At 45.2% G+C, this 21,573-nt stretch overlaps 1 protein-coding gene across 1 annotated transcript in view; it reads right to left on the bottom strand.

The window, feature by feature from the left end:
- Positions 1-21,573, bottom strand: part of flt1 (fms related receptor tyrosine kinase 1) — a 39,910-nt gene that overhangs the window by 12,263 nt on the left and 6,074 nt on the right. Inside the window, exons 5-13 of the mRNA XM_062521113.1 lie at positions 17,167-17,329; positions 16,735-16,871; positions 16,212-16,383; positions 15,836-15,953; positions 15,126-15,295; positions 14,653-14,800; positions 7,403-7,562; positions 2,961-3,069; positions 1,279-1,590 (exon numbers count right to left, since the gene is read on the bottom strand). Coding sequence (XP_062377097.1) covers positions 1,279-1,590; positions 2,961-3,069; positions 7,403-7,562; positions 14,653-14,800; positions 15,126-15,295; positions 15,836-15,953; positions 16,212-16,383; positions 16,735-16,871; positions 17,167-17,329 — 1,489 coding nt within the window. The remainder of the gene's footprint in view (positions 1-1,278; positions 1,591-2,960; positions 3,070-7,402; positions 7,563-14,652; positions 14,801-15,125; positions 15,296-15,835; positions 15,954-16,211; positions 16,384-16,734; positions 16,872-17,166; positions 17,330-21,573) is intronic.

The raw sequence follows: 21,573 nt of genomic DNA, 5'->3' as shown, positions 1-21,573 counted from the left end.
AGCCAATGGGAGCTCTGCCATCTGGTGACAACCCTGCGGTCACTGCTGTGACACAAATTGTTGAAAATGGACTAAACCATGATTTCCGCTACAGCTGACAGGGGACTGGCTCACGTTCACTGGGGCCTAAAACACAATTTCCTCCCAACGCGGACTACAGGGACGTCACGGAGTGCAATTATGAGCAATTTCTCGAGTTCCGGACCCAAAGTTACGTTGGGACCTCGGCCACATTCAATATTAATCCTGAGAAGAAGAAAAACTCTCTGCGCTATCGAGGTAACTTCACCTCACATGTGTTAAAATATTTAATTAAAGAAATCCCTTGGGTCGTTTTTTTAAAGGACGCATACACATAACCGTGGTGGTAGAAATAAAAAAAAAAAAGCAGATGAATATAGCTGGTTACCGTGACGAAACTGATTGTTGTTTCAAATACCTTCCTCCCGGACACAATTGATTATTGTCTCTTCCCTTGGTGCGGTGACAGGCTCTGATTGGTTGATTGTTCTGGCGGCCATGCGGAGAGCCTGTAAATATGGCATGTGGGGAAGTGCCATTGTTTACCCTTCCTCCCGCCCAAGCCCCATTCCCACGTGAAAGAGGTGCTGGTGGTGAGGAGCGCTTGGGGAGGGGCCGCAGGAAGTTCACGGACCCAGTTTCCCAAGGACCGCTCTGAGTGTGTGTGTGTGTGTGTGTGTGTGTGTGTGTGTTTCAGTGTGTGTGTTTCAGTGTGTGACAGTATGTTTGTGTATTCATGTGTGTGAGTGTGTATGTGTGTGTGTGTGTGTGTGTGTGTGTGTGTGTGTGTGTGTGTGTGTGTGTGTGCCTGTGTGTGTGTGTGTGCGCGCACGCGAGTGTGTTTGTTCTTCTTCATACGCAGCTGTGTTTCCTAGGTGTGTCACAAACGGAATAAATATGCTTATGTTGCGTGTACTACGTGTCCTAGTGACTGAGTTGTCGTGCGTGAGCATACACATGTGCAAGCCTGCACCTCTTTTACTCTAGTAAGGTAGTTAAAGAGAGAGGTAGAGAGAGAGAGAGAGAGAGAGAGAGAGAGAGAAAAAAAAAACTGACCTTGTTTGCATATGTCTTTTATGAATTTATGTGTAGGTAAGTGGGTGTTCAAATAAACATGTATGACATGAGTGTGGGTGTGTCTTTGTGTGTGCGTGTGCATTTGTGTGTTGATGTGTATATGAGTGGTGAAGAGTATGTTGCATGGATGTGTGTGTGTGTGTGTGTGTGTGTGTGTGTGTGTGTGTGTGTGTGTCTTACCAGTGACCTCCACTCGTGCGTCCTGATGCACACGCTCTCCCGTCAGCATGTGTCGCGCCGAGCATCGGTACAAGCCCGAGTGCGCCATCGTCAGGTTGCTTAGCAACAGCCGCAGCCTTTGGGAGAGGTCGTCCTGCATCTCCTCACCCCCCAGGGCGGGGCCAATGGCTTGGGGCGTGGCCTGGGACCTGTCCGTCACACGGTGCCATGACAACCCCGAGTACAGGTGCCTGCTGACGGAGCAGGACAGGTCAAGGTCCCCGCCCTCTGTTGGCTTCTCCCCGACTCGCACCGCAAAGCCCTCAGGGACGTCTGTAATTGGACGACATCAATGTCAATCAAAATGGTTCCTATTCAAAAGAGCCCTCCCACCCACTGCGAAACCCTCAGGGACATCCGTAATTGGACGACATCGATGTCAATCAAAATGGTTCCTATCCAAAAGATCCCTCCCACCCACCGCTAAGCCCTCAGCAACATCTGTGAGTGGACGACATCGATGTCAATCAAAATGGTTCCTATTCCAAAGAGCCCTCCCACCCGGAGCAAAAGATGCTGAGGCAGGATCCCTCAGCCCAGAGCTGCCCCTTCCACAGGGGACTAGCGCGCTCTTTGAGTGGAGGCTGAACCACGTCTTTCCTTCAGCTTTGATGACAATGTTGAATAGCCATTGTCGGTAAAAGTAGCAAGAGGACTCCGGTGAAAAGGCTTTTTATTTACTTTAGCTATTTGAAACTTCCCGTGGAAACCGCTCGAGGCTTTCCTGATGGACGGGAATGTTTATCTTTGGCGAACACCGCTGCGACGCTCAAAATAAAGAGCCCGAGGCTGAGCGGACCAGGGGAAGGGGAGCGATAAGGACCGCAGGTTCCTGTTCACTTACGGGATACACCCCGTCCCACTCCACTCCACACACAGACACACTACAGACATACACACACACACACACACCATCCTGTTGTCATGACAACCGACACATCCACATGCACATCAACTGTTTTCTGAGTTGGGTTGGAGGTGTGCTGGGAAGTGAGGGAGACAAGGAAGGAAGACAGGAAACTGAGAGACAGGAAGTGAGACATATAGACAGACAGACAGACAGACAGATAGAGATACATATATAGATAGATAGATAGATAGATAGATAGATAGATAGATAGATAGATAGATAGATAGATAGATAGATAGATAGATAGATAGATAGATAGATAGATGGATGGATGGATGGATAGATAGATAGATAGATAGATAGATAGATAGATAGATAGATAGATAGACTGATAGATAACTGCACCCATTTCTTAAAAAACATAGAATTTCAGGTTATAGAAAGCTATAAACAAAAACATAGGCATGCATTTAAAGTAAAAGAAAGAAAAAGTGAAAGACAGAGAGAGGGTGAGAGTGAAAGGGATAAAGTGATTTGTATGGCCCTGCTTCCACAAACAGAAAGGAGAAAAGAGAGGACAGATAGCAGGTGAGGGAAATCGCTGTGGAGGAGGAGAGGCATAGAGGTATTGTAATTTGTATGCTTTGGCTCCTGGCCGCCATTGTTACCCCATGGTGACCAATACTGAGAGTCCGAGCAGCGAGCACGCAGCGCGGGGGAACAAAGGCAGAGGCTGCGGATGCCACCGATGACCTAGAGCCGACCAGCGCCGGCTGGACCCTCTCCACCGCACCTGTGACATAGAAGAGGATGTCCATCTCGTCTTCCCCCGCCACGCTGGACGCCACGCAGCGATACACGCCAGACACGGACGCCTCCGACACGGTCAGGATTCCCACGGTCTGTGGAGACACACACACACACACACACACACACACACAACCACACACACACAACCACACATATGCTCATGTGCACATATGCACAGACACAGATGCAGACACACACACACACATACATGTGCACAGACCAATGCAGACACACACACACACACACACACACACACACACACACACATTTACATTTTAATCACTTTTTTCCAAAGTGATTTACAAAAATGAAGAAAAATGAACATTCAAGCTACAGTTCAAATGAGACCTTAGGTAGAAATTGATAATACTGCATCAATCAATACTACTACCAGAGGATGAGGGTGCAGACGTTATGAGTACTAGTCAACCTGTGTGCAACTAGTGTAGAAGAAGGAGAAAGTGGTACAGGAAGAGGTAGAAGAGGGAAGACAGGGAAGTGCATGGTGCCACACACAGGGGGAAGATGGATACACACAGCAGCTATTGATGCAATCACACACACACACACACACACACACACACACACACACACACACACACACACACACACACACACACACACACACACACACACACACACACACACACACACACACACACACACACACACACACACACACTCACACACACACACACACACACACACACACACACACACACACACACACACACACACACACACAAACAGACACACATACACGACCCATACATACAAATGCAAACACAGTTACACACACATATTCACACTAACACAATACAAATTTGACTCGTATGCACATAATATATATGTATGCAAAGATGGAAGTCTTACCATGTATTGGTTCTACGTCTGTACTTAACACACAGATGCAGGCACCCAGACAAACACACACACACACACACACACACACACACACCATAACTCACTTCAATGGCTCATTTCACCACCCACTTTTTCCGCTAAGCCACCGCACAGGACAATGGGGAGCCACATGCCAGCAGTCCTGCCCACGACTTACCCATAGACCCCAGTCAATACATTTAACACACACACATACTGTACACACACACACACACACTCACACACACACAGAAAAAACTCTTGTCCACAAAAACACTCTCATTCACACACGAACGGATACAGTATGTTTGCCACTTACAGTGGTGGCCAAGAGGTTTTTCCTGTTGTATGTGGTTGCGTGCGTGCCATACGTGTGTGTGTCAGCCCTCAGGAGTCTGCGGCGTCGTGCCTATGGACTGTGTGTTCCTGCATCTCTGCCCTCTAATGAGGCAACACACTTGCTGTCTGGGGTCTATTGAACAGTTATGTGAGCGTTTGTCCAGTGTGTGTGTGTGTGTGTGTGTGTGTGTGTGTGTGTATGTGTGTGTGTGTGTGTTCAAGTGTGTAAGTGAAGTGTGTGTTGCCTGCATCTTATATCGCCTCTGACATCTCAAACACAGGCAGGATGCACACGTGTTGGTGACAAATCTATCAGCTTAGTAAACTATTTATCGTCCGCAACATCACTTACAGAGTCTCTGGTACACGTGACGTGAGTGCACGTGCCTGCCGGCGTTGTGTGTGTACAGTATGTGTGTGTGTGTGCTGGGGTGGGGGGCTCTTGAGTCTTATTCACCTTGTTTGGGTTTATGTATCATTGATAATAACATCATGATATACATGTAGGGAGCACACTGAATTTTCTTTACACTTCTACACTTTTTACATATTTCATTTGGCTTACTTCACTCTTGTGATGTATTCATGTGTGAGTGTGTTTTTACTGTACAGTATGTGAGTTTAGCTAGCTAATGTCCCACCTAAATTTGACAGTTTTTCACAATTGCTAAATCACTAAACTCCATTCTCTGAACGAAATTTTCAGTTGCCTGAACGCATTTCTTAAATTGATCACCTTTTGGCAAAACCATAAATCGTTTTTTTACATATTGCATGAGAAACACATTCTCATGCAATAAAACACATTTTGCATTATAATAACATGATGCAAAAAGGTAAACACAAAGAAAGCACAAATGCCATATGTTAAACACAACAACTTAAAATTAATCATTTCAAATGATGTGAGTGTGACACAGCTGATAAGATAATTCAGAGTGCAAATAGGTTGCTGAACAGTGCCGGTTCAGAAATGGACAGAAACAATGGACTACAGTAGAATCGGTGAGGCATTCAGAGTACATTGTAGGCTGTAGACTCTTTTGTAGCCTTTCTTTTTTTTTTTTTTACAGTCTTTCACAATTGCTTGAACTTTTTTTTCTAAACCTCCCACCCTCTTCTCATTGTAAACACAACCCCCCATTCTCAATACTTAATTTACAGTAAATGTTGTCCACTGAGTCTTCCTCTGAATCTTTTTGTTTTACAGCTTTTTTTCAATTGCTTAAGCACATTTTAGAAAACAGGGCCTGTTTCTTGTTTTCCTCTCTTTAAAAAAAAAAACTACACACAATTAAAACAACACTACACCCAATTCACAGAATACACTTGCTCTTTAGCTAAATGAAACACTTCAGTCAAAACAACTATACTATTTATCAAAACTCTATTCTATCACAAAACACATTTGACAAAACCTAGGACATAGTGTATGCTCAATTTCTCTTTCAGAAATATTATTCAAGTAGGAATTGAGGATCATTCAGAGGACAAGACTATCCTGACCAAACGTGACACATAAGACCTATAGACACATTGAGGACATTTCTTTCTCTCCACATTGTGATGTACTGTACACTTCAGTTTTTTACAGTAAATATGTCCCTATAACCCCATTACCTCATATACAATACCATAACCCCATTACCTCATACAATACCATAACCCCATTACCTCATATACAATACCATAACCCTATACCAAATCTGCAGAACCATACACTAATTCTCAGCCTTTGGGCCCTATCGTGCACCCAGTGCAACATGAGGCATTCATATCGTACACCAAATCAGTGATGAATTTTCTGCCATGTGCTCTTGTTTTATTCAGGCTACATTTTGGATTATAACCCTTTGTCAGTCAATAGTGAAAGTGAATAACTGTGTAGAGCTGTTTTTCCGTTGACTATTTCCATATTTGCTGTTGAGACCATGGTGAACTTTGCCTATGAGTTCAAATAATAGGTGAGTGCAGAATGCATGTCGGCTATATTATAGCCAAATACAGGTTTTAGTAAAGCCTACCAGTGGAATTGTGCAAGTAGATTTCTTCAGATGCATTACAATTTTTTCCAATCGTGAACCCAAGACTTTCTTCATGATTACTTTTGAGATATAGAGAAAATATACAATAAACTCATTAAGCAATGCTGCTGCAGACAATATTTCTTTCTTTCACTGTACCATATGTTCAGTTACAGTGACAAGTCAATCAACAGAAAATGGCAAAATTATAGTTCTTACTACTGTAAAGTGTAGAAAAATACAAATCTGTTCACAAATAAAAAGTACTGTACACTTAGAGTCACTGAAGAAAAACTAAAGCAACAATACAAACAAACAAGTAACAACAATACGTAATACTCTAATCATCTCTCCGTCTAGCTGGATCAGGCCATAAGAGTTCATCCACATCACAGGCTTTTTGGGCTTTTATACGTCCTCCCTCGCTCCTCGGGCCTCGATCCTTACTGATCGACATAAAGAACGATGGGGCGAAAACAATGGTCTATCCAGTGTTAGTTATAGATCAGTGGGAACGCCCCTCGAGGATCGAGCATCGAGGATCGAGGAAGCATGTTGAGAAGCACCTTATGTCTTAGTTGGCAAGGCAAGACTGTATAACACACCTGAGTGCTGCGTTTTCAATTTTGCACGTGTGCTTTACACACCTGGTGGATGTGATTATTCAATTTGTTCATTAGTGTGGTCATTGGCAAGAGTTGACACAAGCATCAAAGCAGTCGAAAGACTACTCAGTAGTGTTTCCATTTGGACTGCTTTGGAAGTGATCTGAAGACAATGTTTGATTTTGAGCACAGGTACTGTTCTATTTTGAGGCGATTGTTCAGTTTTGCGGGGGTTGTCAGAGGTTTTGTGAATATAGTTTGAGATTTGGGGTTTGTGCTTACAGTTTTGACAAAAGGGTAGGTTTAAAAAAAATGTGTTTCAGCAATTGTGAAAAACTGTCAGGACATTTAAAGACCTTAAAGACATCAACCCAGATAGATGGGAAGCAATTGCTAGTGACAGATCGAACACATCATAGCAGTACATGAAATGGCTGGTAAGACTCTCAGAAGGCCTGTCTACACACACAGACACACACACACACACACACGAACGCACACACACACACACACACACACACGCACACACACACTTGTACACTTTTTTGAATATCTTGAATATCCCAGGAACTCACCCTGTTCCTGCCCTGCGTGGTCTCCTGCCTCTGAGTGACGGTGAGGAGGTGGTTCTCTGTGGCGCTTCCTTCCGTCAGTTCCGTCACGGGCCTCCACTCCCACGCTGACCGCCATGACAGGCTGCGATGATGACGGGGCTGAGAACGCGGTGGGACACACCTTAGGAGAGAGAGCAAGAGAGAGACAGAAACAGAGAGGGAGAGAGGGAGAGAGAGAGAGAGAGTTCAGCTATGTTGATTCAACCACGTCACAGGGACTCCTGCAGGTGTGCCTGACAGCTGTGGGCCACGGAAGGAACCGGAAAAGAAAGCCCCAAACGACCAACGGCCATCAACGTGATTACATCCCATTAGCGTAATGACGATTCCCCCATCCAACACACACACACACACACACAATTAATGAAGAATTTTCCCATTCATTAAATTACAGGAGCATGTGGTTGCAGCAGGCGAGATGACATCATCTACTAGTATGGAATGGAATGGGTTTCAAAGATGTGTGTCTAAGATCTCTCTGTGTGTGTGTGTGTGTGTGTGTGTGTGTGTGTGTGTGTGTGTGTGTGTGTGTGTGCGTGTGTGTGTGTGTGTGTGTGTGTGCTTACTGTACATGTGCATATGTGCTTATTTGTCTGTGTACATATGTGTGTGTGTGTGTGTGTGTGTGTGTGTGTGTGTGTGTGTGTGTGTGTGTGTGTGTGTGAAAGAGAGGAGAGACAGAGAGTAAGAGAGAGCCTGTGTGTGTGTGTATGTGAGTGTGTGTGTGTGTGTGTGTGTATGTGAGTGTGTGTGCAGTGCGCTTCCCTAACACTGGTGTCCCGGAAGTGCTGTTACTCACATCGTCCCAAGGGAATAAACTTCCTCCCATTCCTGAAATATCCTCGGCCACATTTCCACAATTCCCCATTTCCGCCTCATCATCGGAATGCTCTGGTCCTGTTGGGCCTCGGCCCGCGTAATTGATTTTATTCATGTGCATCCCAAATCATGGGCCAACGTTCCCATTCACAATTCCCCAAAGCTAATTCCCACCGCTGTTTTGTAACTTCTATACGTGTGTGTGGGTCTTTGTGTACGTGTGTTTGTGTGTGTCTGTTATTTTTGTGTGTGTGCTCTTTGGCTGTGAGGTGATTGTCTTGTATTGTGCATGTATGTGTGTGTGTGTGTGTGTGTTTGGCAGCATGGTGAGTGTTTTGTAACATGTGGGTGTGTGTATGTGTGTGTGTATTTGGTTGCATGGTGAAAGTCTCATATCATGTGTGTGTGTGTTTGTGTGTGCGTGTTTGGCTGCATGGTGAATGTCTCATATCCCGTGTGTGTGTGTGTTTGGAAGCATGGTGAATGTGTGTGTGTGTGTGTGTGTGTGTGTGTGTGTGTGTGTGTGCTCCTGTGGTCCTCCACCCTCTTCCCCCCTGCTCTCCCCTGCCCTGTGTCTGATTGCTCTTCCTTTCAGTAGAGATAGTGAGCGGTGCCCAGGAGGGTGCCCGCCTTGTGCCCATTCTTCTGTGGCCTGGACCAGCGTCTCCACCCCCCCCGACCCCCCCTCCCCCGACCCCCACCCAGCCCAGTGTGTCTGCCCGTCTGCCCGCCCGCCCGCCTGGTCGTCTGACTGACACTGGCATCCCTCTGGTCTCGTGTTTATCAGCTGGACGAGCGCTCTCACGCCTCCCCGGAAACACGCGCGCATGCAGGGCCACACACACGGGCACTGATACAGCTACATACACACACACACACACACACACACACACACTGATACAGAATCACACACATGCATGCACACACACAGTGATTGACATATACACATACACAAATGCAACCAAGCGCATGCACACACACATACACACACACACAGAGAGAGAGACACAAAGTGAAAAACACTGTGATGCACACACACAACACAGTCAGATAAGTGAGTTACCCACACATGCAGATACACATACTGTACAGACAAAATGAATTAACACAGAATCATACACCCAGATATTCATCACACACACACACACACACACACACACACACACACACACACACACACACACACACACACACTCACATTCATATATTCACACAATGTGTGCCTGCTCACAGTACTGACTTCTGATAAGAGGACATTAAATGGTCTAATTGGTTTAATTGAACAGGACGCTTCCATTTGTTTGTGTCTGACTGAACTTTTTGCATCTGACAAATCCTTCATCACTGACTAAACATGTGGTCAATTAGGGGAATGGTGAAGAACCCGCTCAGAGCTATAATATACAGTGCATGTACAGAAACTTCCCGTTTATTTAAAAGAGACAACAAATGAAGGGAATTTATTTTAAGCAAATTTTAATGTAAAACACATACATAAGGAATAACATAAAAAAAACAGTATATATTGTATTCAGCCTTACACATTACACACTTGGCAATTATTGGCATAATCATATGTAAGTTAGTTGTATAAAATTATTAAATATTAGGTTCATATATTACTCATAGAAAATCTTTATAAAAAGGAAAGAATCACATTGGGACAGACCCGTAAAGTGAGAAACCTCAGTTACACAAATACACATGCATACAGACACACACACACCCACATACCCACACACACAAACTATACAGTCTCTCTCACACACTCACTACCAACACACGCATAGACAGTCACACAAATAAACATACATAAATATATGTTGTTCTCAGCACAACAAAAATAAACACATGGCATTGGTGATACACAGTGTCACTTTAAATGGGGGATACAGTGGACATAAGGATGAGAGGCTGGTTAGCGATAAACATCGATGCTTAACCTCTGGGCCTGATGAATCCCTACATAGCAGGCATTTCATATCAGGCCCAGACTTCAACTGGACATATGAGGATCCCAAATAGTGAGCAATGCCTTTCTCTTTCTCCCTCCCTCTCTCTCTCCCTCTCTCTCTCTAACTCTCTCTCTTTAACTCTCTCACTCTCCTCTCTCACATGACAAGATGTGGGCATGAACTTCTAAAAATCATGTAACAGACTGAACTCACAGCTTCTTTGTGGATGTCAGAACTAGAACAGATGGCTTTTGGTTTTTCCGTAGTGACAGGCATGGTTCATACATCCATCATAGTACCACTCTATGACACAGACAAGCAAAAGCAGCATTGGAGGGCGCTAAAGCCGTGGACGAGTAGCAGTGCACTCCACTCCCTCTGGCTCGCATATGCTCTAGAAAGGCAATACTATTGAAAAGACAGTGTGTGTGTGTGTGTGTGTGTGTGTGTGTGTGTGTGTGTGTGTGTGTGTGTGTGTGTGTGTGTGTGTGTGTGTGTGTGTGTGTGTGTGTGTGTGTGTGTGCATGCGTGTGTGTGTGCAGGGATGTAGTGGTGGAGGTGGGTAAACTATGAATTTTGTGATCTCGGATTTTGAAAAAAGGCATTCATGTTTGATGATGGTGGAGGTTATTGTCCAATGGTTATTGGAGCAGTATTAAGTGGTTCTGAGAGTGTTGATGAGTGTACATATTGTGACCGTGGATAACACAGCATGAGTTTTGAATGTTAAAAGTTGCAATTGGTGAATAAACTAATTTGAGAGGTGGATAAACTCTATTTCTGAAACTTCAGAGGTGGATAGAATGTGTTTACTTGCGTTTAGCCTTCACTACATCCCTGCATGTGTGTCTGTGTGGCTGTGTCTTTGTATGTGAGTGTGTGTATCTTCATGTGGTGGGAGGGGGAGAGAACATGGCTCCGGAAATTCTAGGAGGCACTGACCAATAAATCAATAATTCAATAAATCAAGGAACAAATAAATCAATAAATCAATGAACAATAAGCGATCAATAAATTAAGTAGCAGATCCGTGTGGAGGGGGGAGACACAGGAGATCTTCCTCATGTCTGCTTGAGCTGCTCCTCTTCGTCGTCGTGCACCCTGTGGCCCAGGTCGCTGTACCTCCTGACAAAGTTCCCAGCATGCACTGCTGCAAGGTCATGTCGACAGGCATGTCTCTGGAGGTGCTGCCATGGAAACAGCTTTGTTGTGTTTCCCTTTTCTTTTCTTTGGGAGTGGTGGTGGTGGCGGCAGGTGGGGGTGCTTTGGTGATGGAGAGAGTCTTTTCGTGTGATCAGGGAGAGGTAGGTGTGTTGGGTTTAACTGCACGAGGATGGGGTGGAGTGGGGTGGGGGTAGCATCGGACAGCGTGGGGGAGGGGGAGGGAGGGGGGGGGCACTGGGGTGGGGGGCGGCTAAGAAGGTGGTGCCGGAGATGGGGGTGTGTTGGGGAGAGGGAGCAGAGGACACTTGATGGGGAGGGTGGGGTGGGTGGGTGAATGGGTGGTTGAGTGGCGAAGCAGGAATGGGGTGGAGTGGGGAAGGGGGGGGGGGGGGGGTCGAGTCTCAAGAATAGATCAAGCCCTTTGAGGAAGCGGACTGTGCCACGTTTGAAGACAAGAGGGACAATCCCGCTGCTGGGAAGCTGTCTCGCGCCGGGGAGGAAGGCAAACAAGCAGAGGAAAAGCGCTCTGATTTTCGCACAGGAAGCCCGTCCGCGCCTCCTGCCTCGCCGAGATAAGAGCGCTGCCATTCCCATGGCCGGCCCGAGGTGGGGTCCAGGCCCAGGGTCCGGTTCTGGTGCTGGTCCCTGTCAGCCCGGCTCGGCCGTGCCCGCCGCTCTTCCAGGGCCGCCTCCTCCTCCTCCTCCTCCTCCTCCTCCTCCTCCTCCTCCTCCTTCTCCTCCTCCTGCAGCAGACCGTCAGGCCAGCGGTGCCGGGGTGCTAGAAAGAATAAGTAGGGGGAAGGAGTCCCCGATGAAGAAGCCAGCCAGCCAGTCAGCTAACATCACCCGCTAAATCACATTCACTTTACTGTTTTAACCTTTTTGTCTCTCAGATGCTTTTAACCACAGTGGTCAACACTGTAGTAAGGAGATGTACATTTGTGCCTGTGTTCCCTAGTTGTCTAACCTATGACCTTTGTGTTGCTAAACGACAGATATCACATCATTTCGATATCCCAACACTGTGAGTGTGCAGACAGCCAATGGTTTTTACAATCAGTTTTACATTGAGTTGAAACCAATGTGTTACTCATTCATTTCCAAGAAAGCCGGACAACTTGTGTGCTAAGTTACCCTCTGACTAAGAGATGTGAATCATGGGAGACAACTTTTTGAAAAAAAGGAAGTGACCAAAAGTATTTTTGTGACTGATGTGGTGAAGAGTCTTGACAGGGCTCTCTGTAAACTAGGAAATTGACATTTCAGGCCTGCGACGCTAATAGCAACAGCAGGAAGTGAAATGAATAGTGGAGCTACAGAGCTCCTACACCACCACCCTCCCCACCCCTCTCCCTCAACCTTTAAAAAAAAAAAAAAAACGAGTAGCCACTATTCACTATATGAATGACCCGTTGTTGTTCCCATGGAGACAGAAGGAGGTGGGGGGCTCAAGAAGGAACCACAATGGTATGGAAGCAGGCGGAAGGACTGTGTGTGTGTGGAGGGTCAGAGGGCAAATGCTCACACTATGTCATTCAATACATATCTCTGCAGGTGGAACAACAGTGAGGTCATCCTTAACTGAACTCCTCAGCTGATATAAAAAACAGACACGAGGGAGCGAGTCCTTAGCCAAAACAAGCTTCTGCACTTAGCATGTGTGTGATCAAATGATTGTCTGCCTGTGTGTGTGTCTGTGTGTGTGTGTGTGTGTGTGTGCGTGTGTGTGTGTTTGTGTGTGTTTCTGTAGGAGGTCTCTTCCGTATTGTGACAGTGTTTTAGTTACCAAGGACAATTGCAAACGCATTTGGCTTATATAGGTCTGCCTGCTTGTTTGTGTGTGCGTACAGTATGTGTGTGTGCGCTCCCATATGGTCTCTTCTGAAACTTTAGGTAATTGGTGTGACGAATTCAACACTGATGAAACATCAGGATGCATTGGAGTAATCACAATAATAAACACGGTCCTGAACCCCTGTACTACGCAGGAAACTCATAAAGTCATTGTTTTGGATTTGGGAACCAGCACATTTCATGACTGATTGCCAGCGCACAAATGGGACTCTATTGATTTGTTTTAAATGGGTGGTGTTAAAACACTGAGTTCTGTGACTGTACCAGGCACACATTCACACACACACACACACACACACACACACACACACACACACACACACACACACACACACAGACACAGACACAGACACAGACACAGACACAGACACACACACACACACACACACACACACACACACACACACACTTATGCACAAGCGGATTCCCACAAACACACATATGTGTACACAAACACACACACATGAAAGGGTTTAGCTAGCATCTGTTCTGGATGCAAAGAGGAAGCCATGTCTGAACACACACTGAATTAGACAAAACACGTCTCATGCATAAACAAATAGACACACACACACACACACACACACACACACACACACACACACACACACACACACAATGCACAAGCTTCCATTCATATCAACAAGACAAAAACACATATCAAGCCCACTAAGTGTGCAGTGCAAAAACATATGTCTCTCCCTATACATCCCAATGGTGGGAAGATGGTGATGTGATTGCATAATGGCCATGAGGATGTAGGTTGAAATAGAATTTGGTGTTGCTCATTGTGGTCCACTAACAAACTAACAATGAGATCAAAGATGTTCTGCATGACTTCATATCTATCTATGGGCCATGACCTGTTTTTCAGACAGCCAGATGTTACATGTTTATTATACATGTATGAATAGGCCCATCACTAAAATATTAATATTATGTACTTATGTATTTCACAGCATTATAATAAAATAGCTAAATATCTCCATACCCTGTAGTGTGTATATAAATACTATAATTAGTATGGAATGACTTTACAATGAGCATGTAAGTACTTTTTATACAGACCACTAACTTAAAAATTACGTTAAAATAACGTAAAACCAATAACGTAAAAAAGGTATAACTAAATAAATAACCGACTAGTCAGATTGTAGCCTAAAGGCTTATCCACACTGCTAATTGACTATATACTGATAACAGTGAAAACTATATATTTTTTTATGTATCGCTCTCAAAGAAGAACAGCACTCAGACAGCACAGTATACTAAAACAAGATGAAAGAAGAATTTCATCTCCGAGCAATTTTGTGAGTGGTAGAGCCCTTATTGTAGTAGCTGTCTGTGTAGTTCTCATCAGCTGTGTGGTTCTTATCAGCTGTGTGGAAGGGTGGGTGAACTCTGTTTGGTGATGCTTACCGGCCTTTTGGAGGACAGGGGTGCCAGAGCCACTGGGTTTGGGGGGGAGGTACTCCGTGTGAGGTACAGCGAAGTGCGTGTCTAGTCCCCCGCTGCACAGTGCCAGGGTCACGAACGGACACAGCCTTCTCCCCAATCTCAGGCTTCGCTGTGGGGGGACAGAAAGACAGGGGCTCCCAGTGAGTGGCTCCCATCGATGGCGCGGTCCTCACAGTAAAATGGACACTGATATGAAAACTACACAATAACTTCTGAGTGTTCAGAGAGAACAGTCAGAAACAGAGAGAGAAAGACAGACAAAGAGAGGGAGAGAGAGAGAGGGAGTGAGTGAGTGCTTTGTTAAAAGAAATGAATTTGTGAATTGTTAATTTGTGAATTGTGTCACAATGACTGTGCCACAATACTGAAATGTGCTAATTAGACTGCAAGTGTTCTAGTAAGCAGTGCAAGAGAGACTGGGGGATTAGCCTCACCATTCACCACCAGTGAAATTGTGAGGTTCTGGTAAAGCCCAAACTTCTGAGTCCCGGCCAGAACCGTGTACTCGCCGGCGTCGTCCTCCGTCACGTCCCGAATCACTAGCGAGCTCCCGTCCCTGTGGTACCGAGAGCACTTCTCCGCTGCCGCCACCCCATCCTTCATCCTGAGGCACACAATCGCACACAGCACAACAGCACCGGTCAGCAAGGCCAGGCCAGGCCAGGTGTGGTTCACTAAGCAGCGCAATTAATACATATAGGCAATTCTGAGGGCTTTAGAAATGACATTGGCCGCGTTTCCCAGATTCGTTAAGAAGCTCTTAAGTGCTAAGAACGTCTAAAGAGGGCTCTAAGAACATTCTAAGAATGCTCCTAAGAGGTTCTTAGCACTTAAGAGCTTCTTAACGAATCTGGGAAACGCGGCCATTCACATTACATCTCTACATTTAGCAGACACCTTTATCCCAAATGGATGAGAGTGCAGAGCAAGTAGGCTACTGTGCAATATATAAGCTTTAGAATGCATGTTAGGTGCATAAGGGATAACAGTGTCGAGGTGCCCTGTTACTGTACATGGAATCAATAGACACACTTATACAAATGACTCGACTTCAACTATAGAGGCACATTTCATTTGATTGGAATACACTGCAGAAGAGATTTGTCAGTCAGTGTTCACTGGCTCTGGAATATAAAGTTCATACCAGATGATTTCTGGCGCTGGGAAGGCCCGGATTTTGGGGGCCAAGCGGAAGGACTTTTGCCCTGCAAATGCCTCCACCTGTGAGCCGTTTCGGTGCTTCAGTCTGATGAAGGGCTGGTCTGGGGAGGGAAAACGATGCATAAGATCAGAAATGACAATTAGACCTTTCATAAATCAACTCAGAAGCAGCTACCTTCAACAGCAGCAGAGTAGCCATTTAGACAGGTACTGCAAAAGGATTGTATTGCTATTGTATTGCTCAGATTTTGCTAACAAAATGGTCATTGAAGCTACCTACTGTAACAACGATTATGCCACATGACAAGAATGACAAATGGTGTTGGAGGTGAATCCCCCCCAAAAATCTTTGTACTCACCGTATACTGTGACAGTGGTGTTAGCAGTGCGGTGGGATCGTTCGTTCCTCACGTGGCAAATGTAAACTCCCCGGTCATACTTGCGGAGTTGAGAGATGGTCAGAATGCTGTGAAAGACCACGTGTGTCCGCCTGCGGTCAATGCTGCTCTTTGCTCTGACTTTGCGAAGACCCTGTGGATGAAACGGCCATAGAATAAATCATTGTTTTTTTTGATTGACTTGCCAATGTGTAGTGCCATGTTTATTACATAAAGCTCAGAGCCTCAGACAAAGCAAAATATTTTTACTTTATATTTGAAAGCTTTTCCTGTCAAGTTGGCACTGCAATACAGCTTCCCTATCTCTAATCATATCATGAGAGGGTTTAGTATTCTGTAAAAGGCTACCTCTTGTAGTGAAAGCTAAGACTGTGTCATACAGTACAGACATGCACGGCTCCACTGCTAAGACACACAGTTGCAATTCTGATGTACACAGGTGCCTTGCACTAGTCTGGGAGCAGCAACTGATCCAGGGACTGACCTCGCCAGGATAACTCCATCTGATGCTGACCCTGGAGTTGGGAGGACCAGTGGCGGTGCAGTTCAGCACCAGCTGATCTCCCATCAGTGTCAGCACCGCTCCAGTGCTATTCAGATACACGTCGGATATCTCAAACACTACAAGGGAGAGAGAGAGAGAGAGAGAGAGAGAGAGAGAGAGAGAGAGAGAGAGAGAGAGAGAGAGAGAGAGAGAGAGAGAGAGAGAGAGGAGGGGGGGGGGGAAGAGGTCAGGGATGAGAAAGAGAAAGTAATAGTAATGGAACAAACATTAGGATGTGCGGAAACAAATAATTAATAATTAATTACAATCAATTAGAATTATATATATATATATACACAGTATATATACAGTATATAGTATATTTCTGTTTTGCAACTACCTCTGTTGGTTACAAACTTCATACATCCTTACCTGGTCTGAAGACATAGAAGTGCTGTTTGTATTTCACCGTGTCGATTGTGGTTTCGCAGCAGAACAGCCCAGTGTGCACAATGGAGGGACTCCGCAGTGTAAATCCCTCCTTGCTGTTCCAAATAAGGTCCTTTTGATCTGGCGTTAATGTTTGGGAAGGGACCTGAAACTGGAACACACCAGTACAATGAACTACCAAGACATGCGTTGTGAATGGAAGATATACGTACTAGTACAGGCATCGTCCAACATTCTAACCAACCATGTTGACATAAAATAAAAACTGCATTTTAAATATGGCTATAGTTCTCAGTAAACTCACAAGACAATAATATATATAAAAAATAGACAAACACGCTGTGCAATTAAATATGAAAAAAAGAAATATTGGCATATATTTGTTTGACACATTAATGCAATCAACTATAAAGTGCAATCTAGCAATCTATTATGTTTTTTGTTTTGTTTTGTTTTGTTTTGTTTTGTTTTGTTTTTCGAGGGGAGCCAGATATTGTTCTCTGTGTTCTCTCCTCACACTCTCCACACACGGCACTAATAGCTCTGTTTACAGAAGCCTGAGGAGAGCGCTTGGATTTTGTTTTCTTCCCCCATCATCTTGAGGAAATGTTTACTGGTGGGGCTGTGACACTGGAAGCGTACTGCCCTCTCTCAGGGGAGCAGGTAGACGCCTCTCTCCCGCTGTGAGCCGCTCCGCTCCGCACAGGACCTCGCCCCTTCACCCTCGCCCTCTCCCCCGTCCCCTTTCCAGTGGATGTGTTAGGTAAGACTGGCCTTGTCGCATTCCCACCCTTGGCTTAAAGGGCAAACGCAGCACTCGGTGGACTATAGCGGCTGACTCCAGACCTGTTCTGGCCCAGCGATGGCAAGGAGGCAGGCAGTGCAGAGCTGGCCCTGTGTCAGCTGTTATCTAGGAGTCTGATTGCTCTCAATGGAGGCTCCAGAATGATTTAGTTGCCTTCCTTACAATACACACACACACACACACACACACACACACACACACACACACACACACACACACACACACACACACACACACACACAGTGAGCCTTACACACAACTCCCAACTTCGTCCGCCTGGAATCTGAGACTGAAGAGTTGAGGATGTGGAAACGTGACTCCAGTCCATCTCCTCACATCCTGTTACTACAGGATATAGACACTCTGGCTGGGCTCACAGGTCAGGCTTTGCACAGGAGAAGTAACCCCCCTCCACACACACACACACATACACACACACACACACACACACACACACACTCCCTCTCCGTACCACTCCGTAGCAACCCCCCTCCCCTGCCTCCCCACTCCAGTCACTTTCACAGCTTCTGCGAGAGCACGGCCCCATGGGTATTGTTCCCGAGCGAGAGATCCGAGATTAAAGATCCTGAAGCTGAGTGCAAAATCCTTCCAGGAGGAAAAAAACACTCCAGCTGTGTGTGTGTGTGTGTGTGTGTGTGTGTGTGTGTGTGATAGTCCAGTCCAAGTTCGAGCAGGGCGGAGGAGTCCTTCTCATATTTTTAGAACCGTTACCTCTGTGACACGGACAGAGAGAGAAACTGGGAGCAGGACGTAAACAAAGCCCAAAAGTCAACGAGCAACAAACAGAAACAAAATGTATTGCCTGTTTTCAGAGGGTGACAGGAGGGGAGGGCTGTCATATCAATGGCACATCCCAGAACAACTCCCCATCCTGTGCACAGAGCCAAGGGGAGCACAAGGACAGGAGGCGAGAGGAGACGCGGAGAGGAGGAGAGGAGACGCTGCTCCTCTGTTCCGTTTCCTATCCTCATCACAGTTATCAGGCATCACTCGCTTGACACAGTCAGAGGTCCACTTCCAGGAATCCAAAACAGTTCTGATGTCAGTCATGATGCTCAGAGTACTTGAGTTAAATGGGACAACACCAGAAGATGAGTTGAGAAAAGAATAGCCAGAGGTGGTGACAAGAGTAGCACTTCTTGGAACTCATCCACCTCTTTCACTCAACGTGGTATAACAACAGTGACCTGATACTACCCGTGGAGTGGAGTGGATCCTATCCACCAGGAACAACCTGTTTGGGTCTAAGGATCCTGTGCCACAAAACTACCTTTTTAGGGATGGAATCTGTAAGACACGCAACGCACCAGGCAAAGCGCTAATATAGAAACTGTATGAAACCATGTGACCATGAAAACCATTGACTTTACACACATATGGGTGTGACAGTAGTACACAGATGAAAAATCACATTTCTTTTAAGTTGCACAATTTCTGTGTCAGTCTGTCACTAGTAATTACTCAACACATGCAAGATGTCAAGAATGGAGCATTGTTTCCGCAGCACATAGCTGTTCGTAGTGCATGAGAACAAATAGTGAAAACAAAAGCCTTGAATATGACATTGCTTTTATGTTAATGTTTTATTTTTTTGTATTTGAATGTTTACATTGACATGAAAGGCACTTTTAAAATAAAATGTATATTTATTCTAATATTACTGTCTCTTATTATTGATGGGCCAATGCCCCTTGTCTCTACACTGGCCTCGTCTTCCACCATTGTGGATAAGTGAACTCTGTGCTCTGTGGAACCTGTGAAATGCATTTGGAGTCTGAGTGGCAGCTATGGGTAGCGGTGGGGAAGAGGGGGTTGTCGAGATATTATGTGAGTATGTGTGTGTGTATGTGTGTGTGTGTGTGTGGGGGGGGGGGGGGGGGGGGGGGGGGGTTGTCGGTGGCTGTGTCCTGTCTCCGGGGTTGAAAATGGTGCCAACAGGGGGAGGAAGCCAGGGGGGCGCCACACACTCTTGGACCATGATGTAAAAAAGGGTATCTATGTCACACTGGACCTCCTCTGTGTACACACACACTTACACAAACACACTCATTCACTCACTGTGTGATATCCGGAGCATGGAAAAAACAGACGCACTGACCCACACTCTAAAGAAGTGCTAACACTGTGATAAGAACAATGCATTCACTTGTGAATGGCAGTGGTGGTAGTAGTAGAAGTACTACTACTAGTAGTAGGCTAGTAGTAGTAGTAGTAGTAGTAGTAGTAGAGGTAGTAGTAATAGTAGTAAAGTAGTAATAGTAGTAGTCATAGTAGTAGTAAAAGTAGTCATAGTAGTATGACAGTAATAGTGGTAAAAATAAGACCAAAAAATGCTAGTCATCTAGCAAGTGTGTGGGCGCAGTGATGATTTAACGACAGTCATGGGTAATAAATCACAAGATATGGAGGAAGGATGAAGTACAGTAGGTGAAGTACACTATATTGATGTCACAACTGAAAATACGTTGGGAAACACTGAATCAGCTGACAGGGGGAATTCTGGGCTGTAGTTATGACACAGATGGTGACATTTTTCACATTTGTCAAATTTTTTATTGTGTGACAAAAATCCCCACAATACATCTTAACTCTGCATTCAGAAGCCTCCAGAGTGTATTGTATTGGTTATCCTTGTGCATTTAACACAGGTGATTCTAGCTATTAGCTGACCTACCTGGCTAATTTTTATAGCTAGTTACTTTGCTATTTTTTTTATATGGCTGGAACAATTAATGTGACCGGGGACCTTTACTCTCTGAAGTCAGGTTAACCATCTCTGCTTGAAACGGCATTGGCCGCGTTTCCCAGACTCGTTAAGAAGCTCTTAAGTGCTAAGATCTTCTTAGGAGCGCTCTAAGAACGTTCTAAGAACGCTCCTAAGATGATCTTAGCACTTAAGAGCTTCTGAACGAATCTGGGAAACGCGGCCATTATTAGTACACTCTGTACACTCCCTGGGAGGTTGAAGCCTTGACCTTGACATTGTGTGCACCTTGCTTTAGTTAACCAACTGAGCTACCAATGCTGGAAGTAGCAGGAGATGTGTAGCCTGATGGGGACCTATGAGTAAGGTGAATACATGTCACGCATGAGATGGATTGCTGAGAGGAGACCATGGGGATCTTGGCTGAGGGCCTGAAGTCCCAGCTAGTGGTTACCATATAAGGAAATATATTTGATACCAATAATTTAGATCGTTGAGAGGTTGTTTGATTGAAGTGCCTTTTCAGTCATTTTCCAAAGGAACTTACTGTATCACAGGGACATGTACTACAGTCATTTTTTAAATCTATATTTGTGCCAGCCAGATATTGTGCTGATCATTCCAGGGATGTTAGCACACAAACTCTTCTTGTTACTACGAGAACACCTGGTTATGTCAACGACTACTGAGGACTGGGTTGTATATTTTTCACCAGAGTAGAGATTTATATAGAATACAAAATGTAAGGAGAGGTACAGTATAAGGGCAGAGGGCAGTAGACACTGGATTTCTTCACAACTGTTTAGCTATAGGCAGGTAAGTGTCGATGGCACTGTGCTCCTGTATTCCTATAAGCACT

Source organism: Sardina pilchardus, chromosome 19 (genome assembly GCF_963854185.1).
Source record: "Sardina pilchardus chromosome 19, fSarPil1.1, whole genome shotgun sequence".
Lineage (NCBI taxonomy): Eukaryota > Metazoa > Chordata > Actinopteri > Clupeiformes > Clupeidae > Sardina > Sardina pilchardus.
This window is presented reverse-complemented; position numbering and strand designations above follow the sequence as displayed.